Here is a 20,713-nt window from a genome sequence, read left to right on the forward strand (position 1 = left end):
TGTGTGTAGGCTCAGTGACTCAGACTCAAGTAACTGCCTTAATGTACTTAATCTAACAAAGACGTCACAAGCCATAACAGAGCATGTATTCGTCCTCATTATGCAGTAATAAAACTGCTCTTAAAACACTAAAATTGTTAATTGGTCTTTATACTATATAAGCAAGAGCACATGGAAAAAAGAATGCTACTCTAATAATTTCTCTGTTCCAGCATATTCTGATTCCTCTGATCAAATTAGTTGCATATTTACACGCCTTTAGTTAAGGGCGAAGGTTCTTTAAGATAAGAAATACGGTAACAGTTGTGTCTGACCGGAAGACTGAGAAATAAGGTTTCATTGCACAGTTTGTTACAGCAGTAACTCAATGAAGGACTGCTTTACAAAGAGTCTTTATGTTGTTTACCTCTGGCTGCCTAAGGACAACATTTATTTTCCAAGACAGGCCCCATGTTAGATTATATATACAGCACTTGTAAAAGTTTGGAAAAAATATGATTTGTCAATGTTTTTAAGTGTCTTATGCTTACCAAGGCTGCATTTATGAGCTCAAAAATACAGTACAAACAATAATATTGTGAAATATTAATACGATTCCTAACTGTTGTCTACTGTAATATATTTCAAAACGTAATTAATTTCTGATCCAAAGCTGAATTTTCAGTCTTCAGTGTCACATAATCCTTCAGAAATCATTCTAATATGCTGATTTGCTGTTCAAGAAACATTTCTTCTTCTTCTTATCTATGTTGAAACAGTTGTGCTGCTTAATATTTATGCAGAAACCATGATACACTACAATTCAAATGTTTGGTGTGTGTGTGTTTTAATAAGAAATTAATAATTTCAGCTTTGCATTACAGGAAAATGTCTTCAAACATTTGACAAGTACTGTATACCTGTCCTTTCTAGATTAGAATGATTTTTATAATTTATTAGCTATTCAACCTTTTGCAGGTCAAGGGCCTGTGGTAAACAGAGATGTCCTGTTACATAATGTACATAAATAATTTATGAAATTAAAGCCTGGCCAATACTGTGCAGAAAGGATGGCTGGTAAGGAGCTCTGCAGGATTACACATCAGATAAATGTGCAACGCTGCTCCTAAACTTAAAATCACTTTCTCTATTCAGCATGGCTATCACAAGTCTGATGGATGGATGGATGGATGGATAGATGGAATTTTAAATCTATTACCACTTCCATTACTTCAAAAAGTTGTCAAATATAATTTAAGATAAATATTAACTATTAATATTTGTTTTAAAAATATCATGGATTTTTTTTAGTAATACTATCAAGATTTTCATAGCCTTACGTTAAAAAAAATCAATCAATTAAAAAGTAGCTTATTGTTTTACAAAAAACTGAAATATTTCATATTAGTCTATGTTAAAGTTTCCTTTATATTTCGTTATTGACATTTAAAAGTCCTATTTAAGCCACAACTTTCAAAATCTAGATTTTAAAAATTAATTAGAATTTAAAATCTGAATAATCAGTTCCCATGACTTTCTGTTTTTAAGTTATGCTTAAATGTTCTAATTTCTAAAGTTACTGTCTTTTTAATTTGGCTTCACGTGTATTACAATATAGTCTACCTTTATTTCTAAAATTGCCAAATTGCTTCAGTTATGTAATATGCGAGCCTACATAAACCCCTTCATTTTATTCCTGCTTCAACCACTAGGGGGAGTTAAAGATCTTCAAGACGACAACAAAGAGTTTCTTGAGTGCCAACATTTTAGAAGACCTGTGAGTTTGTCTTGTGATTTTAAACATACAATAAGCCCCAGACTCAAAGCATGAAGGATCAAAGTGTCACTCTGGCAGAACAGAGAGTGATGCACCCTCAAGAAATAACTGATGCAGTCAGTCAGGATGGAACCATGTCCTTCACAGAAGAAACAGTGTCCATATTAACATCCAGCAGCATGCTAGCACGCATGCTTTTCTTATCCATCTCAGAGGTCTGAAAGACCAAGAAAGCTCTGAGACTGACAGTCGTATCACTCTGCGTCGCAAACGTGAGTGTATCCCTGCCGAGAAAAAATACAAAGGTTATTGGGACAAGTGCAAAAAGAACAACGAAGCTGCCAGGAGTTCGCGTGAGAAACGCCGCATCAGTGACAAGCTGGTAGAACGCAAAGTTTTGGCTCTTTTTGAAGACAAAGCACGTCTGAAAGCTGAGCTACTGGCACCTAAGTTTAAATTCGGTTTGATCAAAGATCCCACAGATTCACCAGCACAGATCTGCTCCTTTGGTCCACATAACCAAACATCTCCAGAAATACCCTACAACTGTCCCAGTACAAACTTACAACCTACTTTTGTTCACGCATTATCAATCCCACAGCATGGTGGTCCAGATGGGGCGCAAAACTATGGGTTCTTCATACCTGGAGGGTCAAGCATTGGGAGCCCTGAGCTTTCACATGATGCTGGAGGTGAACATATCCGAAAATTCCCTGGTGAACAGCCAAGCGGTATTACAGCAGTGGATACACATTCATTAGGATGGCAAGCGAACAATATGAAAGGTCTTCCTCATAAACTACGTTTCAAGACTCCATGTGGAATTGAAGGTGCTGATGCTGAAGTCCTTCTTCCAGTGGAGACTACTTCACGGTCTCAGTCTACAGAGGTTTTATGGAAGCCACAAACACACACAATGCCATCAGCTTGTTCAACAGCACCTCAGAATAACCCTTTGATTCACAGGCATATAGAGAAAATCACAGTGCTATTAGATTCCAGATCAGGGCTTTGACTGAAGAAGTGGCCCAGCTCAATAAACTGTTGTCTCAACATCAGCTCTCTAAAATGAACTGAAATCATCTGTCCACCTGTCTTCTGACCTATCCAAAGAAAGAAACCCTTTTTCTGATTGTAACAGACAAATATAAGCCAGCTGGTTGTTCACTGGAACAGCTGGCAATTTAAGTGATTTTTAATTTATGTGAATGTTTCATATGTTTGTCTGCTCCACTAGTAATGTTCACTGCATGCTGGATGAAATGAAAAATGTTGTGAAAAGCTCTGCTGTCTTCTGTATCTACTTTTGTGGCGTATGGTGCTGTAAGTTAAGCAAACCTGAACCTTCACAAATGACAGTTAAATACTTTTCCTATTCAGTGCCTGTTATTTTTTCATTAAATCTCTGTTTGGGCTTTTGCTTGGGGAGAGAACTCTTGGTTTTGCCAGTATATTTAAAAGCACTTGGGGTTCAAAGTATTTTCTTTCTTTTTTTTACATTAATTTTACACATCTGGTACAAATATGTGCTCGTTTCATGAATAAGTTTGGATTTTTAAAAAAAATTTTACCTGGAAAGAAGGGAAGTAAAATGATACAACTCTGATTTAAACCACAGGTTTGTTATTAAAATATGTGAGATAAAAAGCCTCTGGTGAAAGCAGTACAACAACATGCAAAAGTTCACAATGACACACGATAGGATTTTTATGATGATATTTAATTTCTAGAAAAAAACCCACATTCTTTAGGTCTCCTGCTTCCATGTTTATAATCTATAAGACTCAACAGAGAATGAGTTAAAAACCACTGCATATAGTTCTGCTAAAAAATTAAATATCCAGAATCTGTAAGTTGGTTATTTCAAAATTAAGGACAACTATAAATCATAACCAATGTGTTTTTTATTATTTAGTCAGCCTAAAGCTAATTTAAACACACACACACACACACACATATATAATACTGTTAGAGTACCAATAAAAAAATTTGAGGTCTGTAAGATTTTTTTTAAGATTCTATAAGAAATTAATACTTTAATTCAAAGACACATAATCAAACATGACAGTACAGACATTTAACGTGTTACAAAACATTTCCATTTCAAATTAATTCTGTTCTTTTGAATTTACTTGAGCAGCAAATCAGCATATTAGACTGGTTTCTGAAGGATCATGTGACACTTAAGACTTGAATCAGTTACATTTTAAAATATAATTTAGATAGAAAACAGTTATTTTAAATTCTAATAATATTTACTGGTTTTATGAAGATTTCAGATTACTATTACATCAAAATATGTTCTCTGGTCACTGCAAAAAAAAAAAAAATTTCACAATTTTTAAATTAGTGATTTTTTTTTTTAACTAATCATCTTGCAGAATAGAACTGAACAGTCATAGTAAAATATATCACATTTATTTGTCATTTTAAATATTTAATTCTGGTGAACAAACACATGACCCGCATATGCTCAGTAGCTGACTGATCACAAGCAGCTCTTTGCAGGGCAACAGTATATTTGGCTCCCAGAGTGGCTGATTACAGCAACAACTTCAATGGCAGCGTCAGCACCTAAACGGCTATTTAAAGATGTGAGAGTGAACGTCATTGATTCCCTATAGTAAGGTGTGAATTCATCATACAAAGCTAAAAGAAACATTCACTTTTAGCAGGGAATGGTGTTCTTGTACCAAGGAGTGAGTAGTACAGCAGAAAGAAACAACAATTTGTGAATTTATTTCCTCTAGAGATTCCCAGTCTCACTGTCTGCGAGACAGTTTATCGCAGCTACATGTTCAATGTCAACATCAGCACTTCTGTTGCTATTTTAAGCTGCAGGAGACAAAGTTATTGATTCACGAATGCATTTATGCTGAACGTTAAACATGCAAGCAATGCAAAAAGACAGGTAAGCAGCAGTGGATCGAAACAAAAGGTTTACAGGCTCAGCTGCCTAAATGCTGCTCTGTGTTCTGTATTTAAAATCATAGCTTTCGGGCAGATGTTTGCAGGTCAACTGAGCTGATCTGTGCTTGGTTTTATCTGTTTGTGTATTAATACACTTTTTAATTTAATGTGTAAGCAGTCTTTTTGGGAAAAGTGTGAAATGCTAATTAATAATAAATATGACCATTGTTATTGTTGTCTACAAATGATTTTTATAAATATTATTATCATTAACATTTAAAGGAATAGTTCACCTAAAAATTAAAACTTGAAGTTTTGTACTTACCTTCAGGCTATTTAAGACAAATTTGTTCCTTCAGCAGAACCTATTTGGAGAAATTTAGCATTGCATCAATGGATCATCATCCAAAACAGCTGATAAAAACATTATAATAGTTGCTTCTGACCAAAATACCAATCTGTAATCCATAATAATGCTTCCTCCAGTGAAAAATCGCCCCCCTGTTTGGACTCTCATTCTGACGGCACCCATTCACTACAAAGGATTCATTGGTCAGCAAGTGATGTAATGCTAAATTTCTCCAAATCTGCTCTGATGAAGAAAAAATCATCTACATCTTGGATCACCTGAGTGTGAGTAAACGTTCTCCATTTTACATTTTTGGGGTAACTATTCCTTTAAAACACTTACCATGTCTTATGTTTGAAATATTACCATGTGGGGGCACTACCATGCTTTGTTTATACATTTATTGGTTGGCTGTTGACTATGACGTAATAAAATGTGTGTGTTTTTATCCTGTAGGCTACTTTAACTATACAAACATACCAATAAACAATACGCACTTCTACAATATAAAGCTGGTCTTGATTTGTAAACAGTGAGGTGTAATGTTTATTAGGCATTCTGCTTTTATGAATGAAGACGTGGCAGGATTTCTAAATATTTCCCCCACTCATAACTACTAACATCTGCTCCCTTTGGATCTCAGATCTACTAGTGGACTAGCGAGTGTGATTGCTCAGACAATACAGCTCCACAGAGGATGCCTACGCTGCTTCCTGTTCCATGATCCACATAAGATAAACACACATTGGGTTCTTTGTCTCTCCCAGCACCCCTCATCAACCCCTCTCTATCTGCAAGGAGGGAGGGGGAAGGAAAACCAGTTGCTAGGCAGGCAGCATAACGGTTGCCTAGGGAACTGTAGCAGACGCAGCTGTGAGTGAATGGAGGAGAATGCGGAGGGGGAGGGAAAGGCAAGTTCAAGGCCAACACCCCCAGTCTGCGTAGTGTCCGTCAGCACCGCGACAGATGAAGGGGGAGCACGCGGGCTGCCGACGGAGGCCTACAACTGACATGTCTCTTACCCTGACCCTCTTGATCCTAGCACTTCACTAGAATTGCATATTCTAGTGTGCTTTAAGACAGCGCAAAAAGTTACATGTTATAAAGATTGTTGCAGCTGGCTTGAGATTATTTTTGCCACGGGTAAAAATACACGTACTGTGTCAAAAGGTTCTTAAAGGTAAAGTTCACCAAAAATGGAAAATTTCACCCTCAGGCCATCCAAAATGTAGAAGACTTTCTTTATTCAATCTTAAATGTTTTTTCATGAGTTTGTTTAATCTTACAAGACATTTTTAACCTTAACCCGTGAAAAAGTCCATTCTCTTATCTCCTCTCACATCAAAACCTACCGACATACTTGAACAGTTTTGGACTGTTTTTGCTTGTAAACAGTGCTTGAACTGTGCATATTTCTCTCCCGATTCAGACGAGATGACTGGAGAAAGCAATATTATGGATAGAGGACTCATATTTGAGCCAGGAACAATGGTTTAAAGTTAAAAAAGGCTTAATGATGGATCTGTTTCTCACAAACACGCTGCTTTTCACTTTACAAGATGTTTACTGATGGACTGGAGTGGTGTGGATTACTTGTATAGTTTTTATCTGCTGTTTGGACTCTCATTCTGACGGCACCCATTCACTGAAGAGGATCCACTGATGAGCAAGTGATATACTGCTAAATTTCTGTTTCCATGAAGAAGCAAACTCATCTATATCTTGGACGGCCTGAGGGTGATAACATGTTAAGCTAATTTTCATTTTTGGGTGAATCATTCCTTTAAAGCTCACTGAGGTTCACATGCAAATTTGTGAGGAAAATAATTGTATGACCTACTTCCATTTAAATGTAAATTTATTTTCTTTGAACAAACATTCCCACGAAAGGACCTGACTCGAGTGCATTTGTGATTTCTAGGTTTGTAAGCATTCAAACGGAGCAACCGGTTAAAAAACCCTATAGTTGTTCTTGGTGAGATGATGTTACTTGTTTGTTTATATATAATTAGTACCTTCTGGGAACTGTACTGTCACCTGTTACATGATTTAGGTCAAGGAACAGAGTAAAACGGGAAGAACCTACTGATTCATGATGTGTAATAGTGACATACACAGACACGCACTCATAAGAGAAATATGAGTAAACGCTGCAATGCATACAAGAATAAAATGTTCAGAATGTAACTTGAACTTGGCTTCCTGTTCTGGGACTGTATCCTTGGCCTATATCATGTTTTGAAAGAGACAGGGTATGTACAAGACATACATTCTTCTTGAACAACAATTTTTAGGCAACTGAAAATCACTATGTGAAACTACATTAAATAATAGTTTTTATTTTAGACTCATCACTAATATTTCAGTATATAATTCAATGTTATGCTACATTAAATGTCTTTACTATGTAATGTGCATATTGTTACATTGTAAAGTAACTGCTAATTTGTACCCCAGTGTAAATAATAAGTGCTATTATATTCTAATTACACTAATAATATAATATTCTAATTGCTTACCCTCATAATTTATATAATAATAAACCCATCAACCCTGTAACTTCTTTAAAAAAAGCACAATATTTCGTTTGAGATGCAACAATGCACTGAATTTAATAGCAATTAAACACATTATTTTACTGATTTAATGCTTAAACGAAAGAACAAAAAAAATTAAAGAAATGTAGCTACTTTAACTTTTCAAAATAGAAGGTGAGATAGATTGCAATCTACTGAGACTTTTCTTTGAGCCAAAGTATCTTTTATGTAATTGTGAATATTTACGCAACAGTTTAGCAGTCTCGTAACCTCCTCCTTCCTCCAGAGAAGCTGAAGTGTTGATTAAACAGAGGCTTGTTGGAGCACCACACACCGCTGCTGCCGTGTATGTGATCGGTGTATAGGGTGAGTGTCGTTACGGTGAACGGGAGAAGAGCTTTTTTTGACCCCCTCCGTTCAGTCTTCGGTCATTTCGGCAGGAGAGGAGGCTTGTGTATAGTCATGATGAACAAAAACGTGACTAGGCACCCAAAGCTCCGTGTTATGCAACCGCTGACCTACTAACACACATCCGAGGACGACGAGAGGAGAAAGTGTGTGTGTGTGTGTGTAAGAGAGGAAAACTGGAGCAAAGCCTCCGACATAACACAAGGACGAAGAGGGAGGGAGAGATAGACGGCGAATAGCAGCACATTCAGGGAGTCACATTAATCGACACAAAGCCGGTGAGTGGATCACGACCCACGCGGGACATTTCCAGCCGAGACTGAAGTTGTAAAAGGAGGAAAGAGCATAATCGGGACGAGAAACCGCATATAGAGGAGCGATTTATTGAAGAATAAAAGAGGATTCTTCCGTTTAACGAAAGGACTGTGCTATTTCACTTCGGTGAGTACAAATGCAGTCGGGTTTTCACATAATATTTCATAATACGTGCTGTATGTATTGTGTTTTACAGAGCTTGTAGCAGGCTAAGCAGTTGTAGGCTAGGCTCTTACCTTGCAACGTGGTCAGGGCATGTTATTGTTCACATGGAAACGGACTCGTGCCTTTCAAATGCTTCGCTGACTGACGAATTCATTGGTTTTCAATTATTTTTTCTTGATTGTTTATTTTGGCATGTCGTGAACTGTAAGGCAGCAACAGATTATGTCGTATTGTGCATTGCATACATATTCACATTCAATGTCAAGGCGAGACGGTCGTGGCGTGGGGGAGGTGGTGATCATTACGAAATCCAAACGCAAGAGTGGCTGTGAGGTCAGTTAATGTGTGTGCATTGCGGTGCCACGATTCCCTTGCATTTCAATAAGTTAGTTGCAAGTCAGCGTTTGGTTGTAAAATAGGATATCCCGATAGGATAATGCGTTGTTCAGAGACAGACCTTCCTCAGATGCGCGAATGTTTAATAATCACAGTCAATTAATTAAATTATTGTAACGTGAGCGCGTGACTCGTAGGTTATTGTACAATGTGAAGCGACGTAAAACTTTTGGTTGGGAAAGAGAGAGGTTTAGTCACATGCAAAGACTAAGACTAATGTTTAATAATTAATCATAACTAATTGTGATGCAATACCCATTGCATGCTCGGCTCATAAAAAGCTGACCTACTCCCAAACTAAGTACACTTTGCCCCTTAACAATTCCACCACTCCCCGTCCAGCAATGCCAGGAATCTGAAACTGCCTCACATTGCTCCCAAACTCCTGGTAATACTAAGCATCAGTCTGAAAACCAAATAAGAACGTTTTTGTTTCAGAAAAAAAAGACATGCACACAAGTGGTCATACAATCTGAAGAGCATCCAACTTTGACAACTTGGTGTGGACTCAATTTTCATAGACGGCTATTGTGATTTCAGCATTAACCCCTGTAATTAAGAGTCTAGCCAACACACTATCTCACAGTCTTACTGGCCTACTTGGCCTTTAGTTTGGAAGGAAGACTGGAGGCGTAACAGTTTTGCCTACATGTGACTGAGAGAACACATGCAAGGAGGCTTCCAGATTTAAACACTATCCATGTAGAATGGTGCATAACTGTGTGTTTGACTGGACCTCAAGCTCTTTTTTCTGAATTGTGGACACTTATTCTTGCAAGAGGAAAAGTAAACAAGCTGGGGGAACCAATAACACAAATGTGCATATGGACGGTCATGTCTTCCTCCTTATTCTTTGAAAATCATTCCTATCCTAAGTCACTAATCTACCATTAAATAAAGATTTATAAACACTATATTTATAGTAACTTAGGTGTTTGAATTTAGCTCAGCATGTCCTAAAATGATCCTTGACTGTGATGACAATCTGGCATTGAGCCACAACCTGCAGCCTGAACTGCGCAGTACCTCATTCTCTGTTTATTACAAAAGCTGGACCACATCGGACAATCCTTGTGGTGAAAGAGCAGAATCCCTAATTTTGAAATCTTCCTCCCTTTCTCATTGCGTTTCAGGAAAATGCTAGCGCATTTGATGCGTATCAGTGCATCACTGGAGTGATTCATAGCTCAGTTTAATCTAATATTCTGATGCTGACGTATTCACTCTTCTTTCGTACCTCCGCAGTGCTGGTAAATTTCTGTCTCGCCCCCCAATTGGAATCCTTAACTCCTCCCTCACCCAAGCACACTATTTTTGGTAGGCACTATAATTCCTCCCCACTTGCTCAGACGCGCACTATCACAGACACACACCCGCGCACGCACACACCGTTGACGCCCCACTGACCTATTTTACAGCACCGCGTTGGAGCCAGTGCGCACACGCACCGTTTATGGAGCAGCCGGTTTCTAGGTCAGTGGGACACACGCGCAACGTCCACCGCCCTCCCCCGTGCTCTCGGAAAAATGGTCATGCATGGACCAAATACTTTGTGCTTCCATGTTTTCAGGATGCTCTGTCCCCACAGTGCTGTGAGCCTAACCACACAATGGACAAAGTTACAAATGTAGAAATACAAAGTAATACTCACTCGTGTGGCTGAAGATAAGGGAAAATCAAATCGGGCTTAAACAAAAGAGGCGTATGCAAAGTTCTAAGATTGCTTTTGAGAACAATGGGCTGTTTGTGTTGTACAGTTTTGTTCCTCTTCCTCTTTTTAGTGTTGAACTATGAGAATGCCTGGTGTTGAAGTTGTGTTTTAGTGATGGTGCAATAGCTGTGTGTGATTATGTAACACGAATTCAGATTCTCACGATAAGCTGCAAAATCGGATGAGCTAACAAATCAAGGACAAAGTCCTAATAAGAAGTCAGTTGAAAAGCGAGTTGTGTACATTAGGTACTCCTTATTTTTAGTAAACCAAATGTTCTTAGTTACATTGTCAATAAATGATGTTTTGATCACAAATAAATGATAAAAAGAGAATGAGGGTTATTCCGGATATTCCACACCTTTAGGTCTCTTCTGTGGTGCTTCCTTTGCCTGGAGTCCTGGCAGTGAGTCAGGTGTCTCTGATTATGTGACAGTGCAGTATCTTACACAATATGTGTCCTACTGCAGCACGGCATGATCTCCTACTCGCTGTGCTACGCTACTCTACTGACCTACATTTCTCTAGAGCTCGTAGGACAGAGGAGAAGCAGAACATTTCAGTTGGTGCCAAGATTGGAAATGGAACACTGGGATGTTTCCGAATTAATAGAGAACACATTTTGCTATTGCGTCATTTGACATTCATCCATGGCATTTATCATCAAAGCTGTAATGTTTGAATGCAAATTGTAAGGGAAGGTCTTCACAAAACCCTCAAATTAAAGTTAAATGCTTGTTGTAATTTAAGGGACTGAAAGTACTTCTTAACTACGTACAGAGTTAAAAAAAGAGGCAATGTCACCAGTGCAATAAATTACAAAACTTTGGAAATAATACACTATAATAACTTTATCCTGCATTGTTACTTCTTGTTAACTTTAACTCTGACACATTAGTTTCATTCATTCTTGTAGGCACATTTAAGTAAACAAATCCTGTTTCATTGTCTTTACAGATCTGCTCATCAAAGACTGGGACAAAACATTGAGCTGAGACGGATCTGATAAACGTTCAACATCTTTCGGGGTGCTTGGAAAAAGAAAGTTTATTGTTCAACAGCAATCCCAGCCTGCACTGCCACCTTACCCATTAAGAACAAGGAGGTTTGCCAAGTCAACAAATTAAACTTGGAAAGAACTGAAAACAAGCTAAACAACAACAAAAAAAGAAGACTATCTCTACTAAACTAAACTTGTAACACACCTATCCAATGACGGTTGTTTTTGTTGCCTTTCATCTTTTTCTTATATTTTTGACCAGTCTGGACACTTGAAAGGTTTGAAGACTGGTTAGAGAAGGGAAAAAAGGCATCAATCAGAAATACGTACAGTTCCTCTTTGGAGGAAAAAACAGAACCTCATACGTCATTGAACATACTGACAATTAAAGTGTGTTTTTGAAGTTTTAATCAGAAACAAATACTCTTCAGAATTAAATCATTCATTTTCAATGTCCACTGAGTGACAGTTATACAAACTGGCCTTAACAGGACCACAATGGAAAGCCTGAATCTTCCTACCCAAAACGACAGTTCCAATTTGGAAACATTAGAAACATTCTCAACCTACAGTGAGAGTTTACCATCACCTCAAATCACCAGCCCTCCTCGTCAAGGCCGACTAATAAAACCAAAACCCAACATGTCCTGTCGGCGAAAGCGGGAGTTCATCTCAGATGAAAAGAAAGATGCATCCTACTGGGAAAAACGGCGCAAGAATAACGAAGCTGCCAAAAGGTCAAGGGAGAAGCGCCGGCTCAATGACATGGTGTTGGAGAACAGGGTAATGGCACTGAATGAGGAGAATGTGCGGCTGAAGACAGAACTCCTGCAATTGAAACTAAGATTTGGACTCATAAGCTCTGCCTCTTACATGGAGAAGACCCAGCAGATCAGTAGTGCTACAGAGGCAGCGACTAATGGAGCTAATGGTTCCGGAGCAACTTCTGGAAATCCATATTATTCAAGCAGTGGATACTCCAGTGCTTCTCAGCTCATGATGAACTCTGATTCCTCAGAGGCTGAGCAGCCAACCAGGAGTGAACGCCACACAGCGTTAACCAAGTACTCCTCGCATGGATCACTGTCTGACATGTCTGATGGATCTTCACGGGACAGTCCTGAACCTATGAACTTTGACATCAAACACGAGAGCTCTGGAATGGACATTAACAGGCTTGAGGCAAGTGTTCTTAATGGCATGTTCAATGGCCATCAAAGTCTTGGAAGACTGGAGAATCACCAAGTGCAAGAAATGGAACAGCAAGAATGTATCAACAACCCAGCCCCTCCTTCCGCCACAGCCCAAAGAAGCGTCATCCTCTTTCGTTCCGGAAGCAGCTCCTACCCTGTTGAGAGCCAAAGGGCTGAGGAAATGGAGCAGCAGGTGGCATCCCAAACACAACAGAATGGGCAAATCACTAATTTTACTCAAACAGGGTGCGGTCTACCAATAAGACCTGATGGTTTAGAGACTCTTTCAGAAGTGGCACAGCAGCTGGCCAGGAGGTCTTTGGATTCACCAAGCTATGAATTCACTAACGGCAAGGCAGATGCCGGGGAGAGCAGGCGGTTTGTCATACAGCAGCAAGACCTGAGTGTTCAAGGACAATGCAGAAATCAGGTTCAAGACGGCACTCCAAATTCTTTTGCCCCAGATTTGCTCAACGAGGCTGGAAAAGCCCACATATACCAGCGGTCCAATCCCTACCTCGGCACTCTGAACGAGGAGCCACCAGTGCTAACGTATGAAGGTTGCCCAAAAGCAGATGGCTTCTACCAAGAGCACTCCTCCTCAGGCAAGGACACCTCCTCTAGCGACGGAGACCCACGCAGTTCAGATAAGGAAGCCTCCACTGACGATGAATCTCCCTCATCCTCTTCCTCTGATACCGGTGGATATCATGCCATCCACCAGTCAGCATCCTCACCCACCATGGTCGCCAGTGATGCTTACCAGTACGGAGACAACCAAGGTGAGATGAAAGGCACTGCTCTGCCACACAAGCTAAGGCTCAAGCATAGAGCACTATCTAACGGTGGCTCCCAAGACGTCATGGCTACAACAGCTGCTATGTCACCTGATTCCGCTCTGCCTCAGCACCCGTACCTGGCGCTAGCGCAGGTTAACCAGCAGCAAGGCAGCAGCTCTGCAAACAAGGAAGGGGAGAGTGAGACAGCAGATGAACTTTGCACACAACACTATCCTTACAGAGAGAAGGAAGAGGGATGGAAGGAAGGCAGCAAGAGGAGCTCAGGAGGACGAGGTAGCAGAAACAAGAAACATGACTGAAACCGGCACATCGCATCCTTTAATAGAGTTAAGACAGGACTTGATAAATGTCACCTTTACCATCCACAGAAAGAAAAATGAAAATGGTACCAATTAATTGCATGAAAGTCTATTGCTTATTCGTAACAACCACAACAAGAAAGTAACTCGTGTTCTTGGTCTGTTTTCTTATCAAGAGCAATTCTTTGACATTTTAATGCAGCTCTGTTCTCTCACTCTCTTTCATAAGCACTTAACTGTAACTCAAAGAAGTTGCGAAGAGGAAATCGAGCCCTTTCAAATGATCTTTTTCCTCTTTCGAAACAAACCTACAAAACTCTGTATAGCAACCTTTGACTTCACCTTTGAATATTTACATATCTCTACCATGTTTCGTAGCTAAATTGATGGGTAGTCTCTGAACCCAAGTAGTTTTTGCCACAAGTTGATGGAGTTAAAGGCACAAGTCCTTTTCTCTTTACTGATTTCAGGAGGAAAAACCTCAACCGGTTTAATGCCTGTCTCTCTCCTCTGCCTTTGGACCTTAGCATTATTGAAGCACTTGGATTATTATAATACTGTGACATGACTAAACATATCATATTTCAATATATTTTATGAAAAAAATGACATGTCAATCTTAAAGAGTAGAAAAGTGGGAGAAAGACTACGAACACTGTCTACTTCTTACTGTTTGAATTCCTGTATAGTCCTTTTCTAATGTTCATATCTGATGCTTCCATTATATTTTTTAAATCATCGTATTTATGTCCCTTTATCACACCATTCGTGAGAATGTTCTCTTCATAGTGTTTCGGTCATTCATAGGTCAAGGTTAACCAGTGAAAAAAAAAAAATTTCACTTTTTGTACATCACGTTACTATATTGTATCACTGTAAAGGAGCCTGATGGATCGACCCTCTCCAAAGGTCACTGTGACCAATCGTTTGTTTGAAAAAGTCTACCTGACATGTAGCCAAATTAGAGAAAAAACCCTTTCAGAAACGTCAAGGCGGTCTCTCCCGAGGCTGAATTAATATGCGGACTGTACAAAGTGTAAGATATATCATTGCCATCTCAAGATGGTCGTGTCCTCTGTGGTCAGGTTTCAGAGACGCCTCATATGCTACCTCATGAGAAGAAACGGTTGAGGTTACGCAGAACTGGAGAGTTTCTCCTTTGGTGCGTGTAGCTCATTGCATCATGATACCCATTAACTGTTGCGTATAAAAGTTAACACAGTAAAATGCTGCAGCACACAACTACGTGTAACCTAGACACAAATCCAGTCCCACTAGTTGTCTTTGTAGAACTTACCACAGCTGAAAGCTGCTTCTGCACTGAATTTTTTTCATCAGATTTTATACAATCTGTGTTTATTGTTCCCAAACAGGTGCCTGGCACTGGCCATTATGTAAAAAGTGTACAGACAAATTCTCTCTTTTGAGTATTTTAAGTTTTTATCAAGTTTATTTTGGCATTCTATAATAATAATTATTATTAATATTGTATTTTATTTTATATTCCAATGCTATTATTCTTTTTGGGGTTAATATTTCTTGTGTCTGTTGTCTGTTCACCTCAATGTGATACAGTATGTATGTATTTTCATGTCCTGTTCATCTATTTCAACTCTGTACCCTGGTGTATTGTGTGGTATTTACTGAAATTAAAAAAAAAGATGTTTGTTAAAAGAGGTGGGCATACCTGTCAAGGTGCTGAGAATGACACTACAGAGTGGAAAGAAAAATAAAACGTTGTATGTTGAATTTAAGTTGCCTAATGTTGTTTATACCTCTTAGCTATGCCCACACAAGCCTTAATGGCCCATAATAAAGTGTTACTATAAACAATACCAGCCTGTACTCGCACAAGATTTAAAACCAGACCAACCGAAAGGCAAACAGACTTTATGGTTCCAGCTTCTGACTTTTCCTCTCTCCTCCAAACACCACAAACTAATTGAAATGAGAGCTTTGTAAATGCATAGGGACACTTTGTACTCCTGCAGGCCGCAAGAGTCATCCAATATGATGTAACACTGGCCAAGTCACAGCACTTGTGTCACAGCCCAAAGACACACACACACACGAACAGAAGTACACATAAAAATGCTTTCATTTTCTCTCCTCCAAATATGCATTGATGGATTAAATTACCAACGTCATAAAAAAGTCATCTGCAAATTATACCAGAGATAATTGGAAAGGAACATGATGTAGCCGGTCACACTGTTCACTGGTCGTGAAAATATACTGAAAGTGCATGCACTAATTCATAGAAATAAAACAGACCAGAGCAGAAAACAAGTTATGTAACTGTTCTGACATCAACTGACATTATAAAAAGAATCGCCTGAAGTGCAGGTCATAATCCAATCTTTTCAACACCCGGGTCCCAAGAAATTACATCTCGACTTTCTCGCTAATTCTCCACTAGATCTTTTCTGACACACTCATTTTCAAGCGTTAATGATTACCTGTCATTTATTTATTAATTTATTGCTCCTGGTAGACTGCCAGTTTGTTATATCACTTGCCCTGTCTGGCATTATGTAATATGCATGGCACTTACACAACCTGCTGTACAACCTTCATCTAAAAGTACTACCTGTTCTACAATAATTCAACAACAACCAAATCGTCTGTAATGAGTAGATTCATTAAAAGGTGTCTAATATATTTGTGTGCATGTTGTTGATGACCACATGAAAACAAGCACAGAACTGTGCTGCACTACCGGTTGCTACGGTAGCAAGAGCCAATGCAAGAACAAAAGCAAGGTGACTTTTAGCAAGAGCTGCGGTGCTTTGTTCCCTTCGCTGGTCTTTTTTCCCCCTATTTCCTTCGCTTTTTGGTTTTTTTTATTTGTTCGGAGTATGCAGAACCTTACGAAAGCAGGTCAGTGGAAAAGTAGGTCAGTGCGAAGGGGAGGAGAGGGATGAGAAAAGGGGAATTCAGAGAGTGAGGGTTGGGGAGGAGAGAGGGTGGAGGTGCAGATACGTCATCCAGCCTGCAGAGAGCTTAAAGAGGAGTAAGCAGAAAGCTGCATTGTGATCTCATTAATAACCGAACACTACTTACATCTGAGAGACTGAACACCATTCAATTCAATACTGAATACCAAAAACAATTTGACGTTTCTCAGCTAAACTGCAGCACTTCAGAGAATTCTTCAACCATTTGCAGCAGTGCTTGACTTCTGGTCCTTTAATGATCCATACACCTTATCTATAGGAAACAGAGACTTGTGCAAATAATATAGAAAGACAACAAGAATTTAACATTAGCATTAATCATTACTTTATGTTAAATGGCTAAATTACTGTTAAATTAAAGGCCAAATGTATCACATTTCTTACACAAATGATTTTATAATGCAATTTGACTGATGTGACTCAGTATTTGGCATAGCCACATGTTTGTGCAAAGCCTGATGATCATATTATCTGAACATGAAAATCTGAACAACAAGGTTCACGCAGTCACATATTTGATTGGTGACCTAGAAATAATACAGATTATATTAACTCTCCTGTTTACTAAAACATTCAAATTAGATTTTGAATCCCAGATTGGCTATGTGCACTAATGATCCCGGTGTATGTATAAACGAAAGAGCAGAGGCAGGACAAGGAGGGAAACTAGAGCAGAAAAGGCGAGCAGAGAAGGGAAGGAGGAAAAGTTAAATGAGGAGAGGAAGAACAAGGAGGAAAAGAGGCCAGAGAGAGGAATGGAGTGGGAAGAGAAGATGTTTTGTCTCTGAACATCTGCAGGAGCGCTGGGATTCCAGAGCACAACATAACTCTGGTTACGTAACTGAGCTGCCTAAGATGTAGGTCAAAAAAATAGAGAGCGCAAACAAGGGAAGAAGTGTCTGAGCATGTATGTGTGTCATGTGGAACAGTGATAATTATAACACAATGATGTGCGTGCGTATAAGCAAGTGTATATCATATGTAACTCCATCACAGGATGTACTAAAGAGGGTATGTGTGTGTGTCTAATAAGAGTTGGTAAGAGTTTAAAAGAGGCAGTGTGATTCACACAGGCAGATTAGTGAAAGGGCAGCAGAATGTAGGTCAGCCAGCCCTGCCCACACCCCATTCCCTCAATCCTAAAGCGTATGACCCTCTCAGTTTTGTTCTCTCTTATTCGCCCTCAGGTCATTCAACATTCACTCACTGTCTTTATGCTCTCTTTATCTCTCCTTTCTCTTTTAAGTAGTGCTTTATTAGTATTTATTGACACTATATTCTAGTTACACTATTTTAACTATTCTGTCAAATTGTTTTAAAATCACCACACTATTCACACACAAAAAAAAATCACCATTTAAAAAAAAAAAAGAAAATATCCAAATGAAACAGTACTGTCTAAAAGTTCTGGGTCAGTAAGATTTTTTTTTTTTTTTTTAAGAAATTAATACTTTTATTCAGAAAAAACATCAAATTGATCAACAGTGACAGTAAAGAAATGATAATGTTTCAAAAGATAGATTTTAGAAATTTAAATAAAAAATGCTATATATATATATATTATTACCCAAGTAACCAACAACATATAAACAACTCAGAATGCACTAACAACATAATACAAACATTAGACGTGACAGTAGTAACACCCGTGACACCCAAGTATCATGACAGACATGTAAGCACCACTTACATTTTCATCTTTCTCCCTCTCTTTGTCTTATCACTTTGGTTGATCATTCTCACTCTCTTGACTCTTTATAAATTAGTCTCCATCCTCCGCTGCACCTGTGGCACAATCACCCATTACATGCCAAATTCCTGTCATTATCCTCTTTTGTAATCAGTTACTTTAATCAAACCCAAATCTTCCCAAACAAAGAATGAAATGATATCGACAGATACCCCATTGAGAAATATTCCTATCATAGCGACACATCACCCAATGTGTGCAGCAACAGTGAGTCAAAAAAAGTCTCAACCGAGAGCTAAATTCCTTCCCTTTGTACTTTTCTGCTTGATATGTATTAACAGCATGACTGCCTGCTCTAATGGAGGGGTTTCGAACATGTGACTGGCGGAGACAAAAAAATAAAAAATCCCACAAAAGATGCTGTAATATCAGTGACAGATAAAATCCCAAGAAATCTGTAGTGCTCTTTCATAATTTTATAGACAATGGCCCATAAAAGTATTCGAACTCTCAAGCCAAATTTTTCAGTATAGTTTTTTCATTTTCATTTTTGCAGTGTACAATGACAACTAAAATTGTTATTTTTCATGTTTCCTTGTACAGCATTTTTCACAAAAAGTATCATTTTACAGAAAGTGTACATTTCTACATTACAACCAAGAGTGGAAAATCATTAAGGTAAGGTCTAGTGTATATATATAGCACCCACTTTTAACTAATTTCTTATTAATATACGTCCTATTCATTAAAAAGAGCAGGGCTACAGATTAGAAAAGTGTTGATTTAAGCATTCTATACAATGAATGTATTGCTTTAATCTTGCTTTAATGAAATTAAATGTAAGAGGTTGTAAATGCACACCTAACCTTAACAAACTGCAAATGCATAAGTGTCCTTTTACACTATTTGTGCTTAATACATAATCAGCACCAATAAAAGCCCCAGCCTCAATAGCAGCTCTTTATTATGTCATGCACACCAACGTCAGATCATTCCATTGTCTAAGCAAGGCCAAGATTCTAATACCCATAAAAGAAAGGATAAAAGAATGTTTCAGCCCTGATATAATTGGCCAGAATTGTAAACAATGTGTGTGATTGAGGCGACACTTTGAACAAGTCAAAGAAAGTGGGGCAGAAGTGTAAGTGAGGACTAGATTTCTGCTCATCCATTAAATGCGAAGGATGAATTAGGCCACTAGAGCAATGAGTCAGCCCAGAGTTATGTAATGCGAGCGCTCAGGATATTGCCACACTCTGTGTGTACGAGGGAAAGAGCGGGTATGGAGAAAGAGAGAGAGCTTGTTTTGCAGGCACGCATCTGCGTATGTGAGAACATGACTGACATATGTTCTGGGGAAAATGTGCGTGGATAGAACAGCTGCCTTCAGTGTGAGGCCGAGGACCATAAGGTTTGTAGGCACATTGTGTTACTTTGCAGATGATTGTTTAAATGTGAAAAGCAACAAAATATGTTCCAACTGCTCTAATGAAAGCACTTCATTAAAAAGGCATTATTCTACAATCATAAATCAATACATCCATAATGTTTGAAGCACAGTTCCTGCATCAATATTCCACTTACAAGGACACTTCATATTAATAAAGCAGCACTTGAGCTCTATGAAGTCCAGACCGCTATCCTCTTGACTTATCGCTCTATGATCACAATTATTTCATAGAATTAAATATGAAATCTCTTCCTCACAGATGCGCAATATTATTCACATACAACTCATTCTAAAAAGATTTCCAAAATGCTAAATGATTATTTAATTCTGGATATTTAATTGTTTATGTCCTGTTTTTATATTTAGATTACCTTTGTTGTCATCTAATGGTTAAAGTTTTTAAAAAATAGTAATAATTCAATAACACTGGTTAATGTAATCTTTAGCAAGTCTCAAAATGAATATCCATTTTTCTTTACATTATAAAGTTGTGATGCCTATAAAAGAGTCTATTTTATTTGTATTATTCATTAAATACATTATAACATTTGATTATAAAAATAATATATGACCGGTAATGTTAATATTATTAAATATAAAAGTTTGGCAGACGATTATGTTTATGTGGCTGAAAATGGTTTTATTTTTAAACATTTTGAAAAGTTTTAAATATTTTGCTGAATCAACATATTAAAATGATTTCTGAAACTGAAGTAATGATGCTGAAAATTCAGCTTTGCATCACATGAATATATATATATTTCATAAAATATATAA

General features: G+C 38.2%; 1 protein-coding gene and 1 pseudogene across 2 annotated transcripts; both read left to right on the forward strand.

Annotated features, from left to right (window-relative positions):
- Positions 1–1,806: 1,806 nt before the first annotated feature.
- LOC306844774 lies at positions 1,807–2,771 on the forward strand (annotated as a pseudogene). Its single transcript has one exon. The product of its transcript is annotated as an uncharacterized misc_RNA (transcript).
- Positions 2,772–7,836: 5,065 nt separating this feature from the next.
- Positions 7,837–14,663, forward strand: LOC306844590 (uncharacterized protein). Its single transcript, XM_079376831.1, has 2 exons — positions 7,837–8,401; positions 11,505–14,663. The coding sequence occupies exon 2, from the start codon at positions 12,046–12,048 to the stop codon at positions 13,837–13,839; it is 1,794 nt and encodes a 597-aa protein (XP_079232957.1). The 5' UTR covers positions 7,837–8,401; positions 11,505–12,045; the 3' UTR covers positions 13,840–14,663.
- The last annotated feature ends 6,050 nt before the right edge of the window (positions 14,664–20,713 follow it).

Source organism: Barbus barbus, assembly GCF_936440315.1.
Source record: "Barbus barbus genome assembly, chromosome: 25".
Classification (NCBI taxonomy): Eukaryota; Metazoa; Chordata; class Actinopteri; order Cypriniformes; family Cyprinidae; genus Barbus; species Barbus barbus.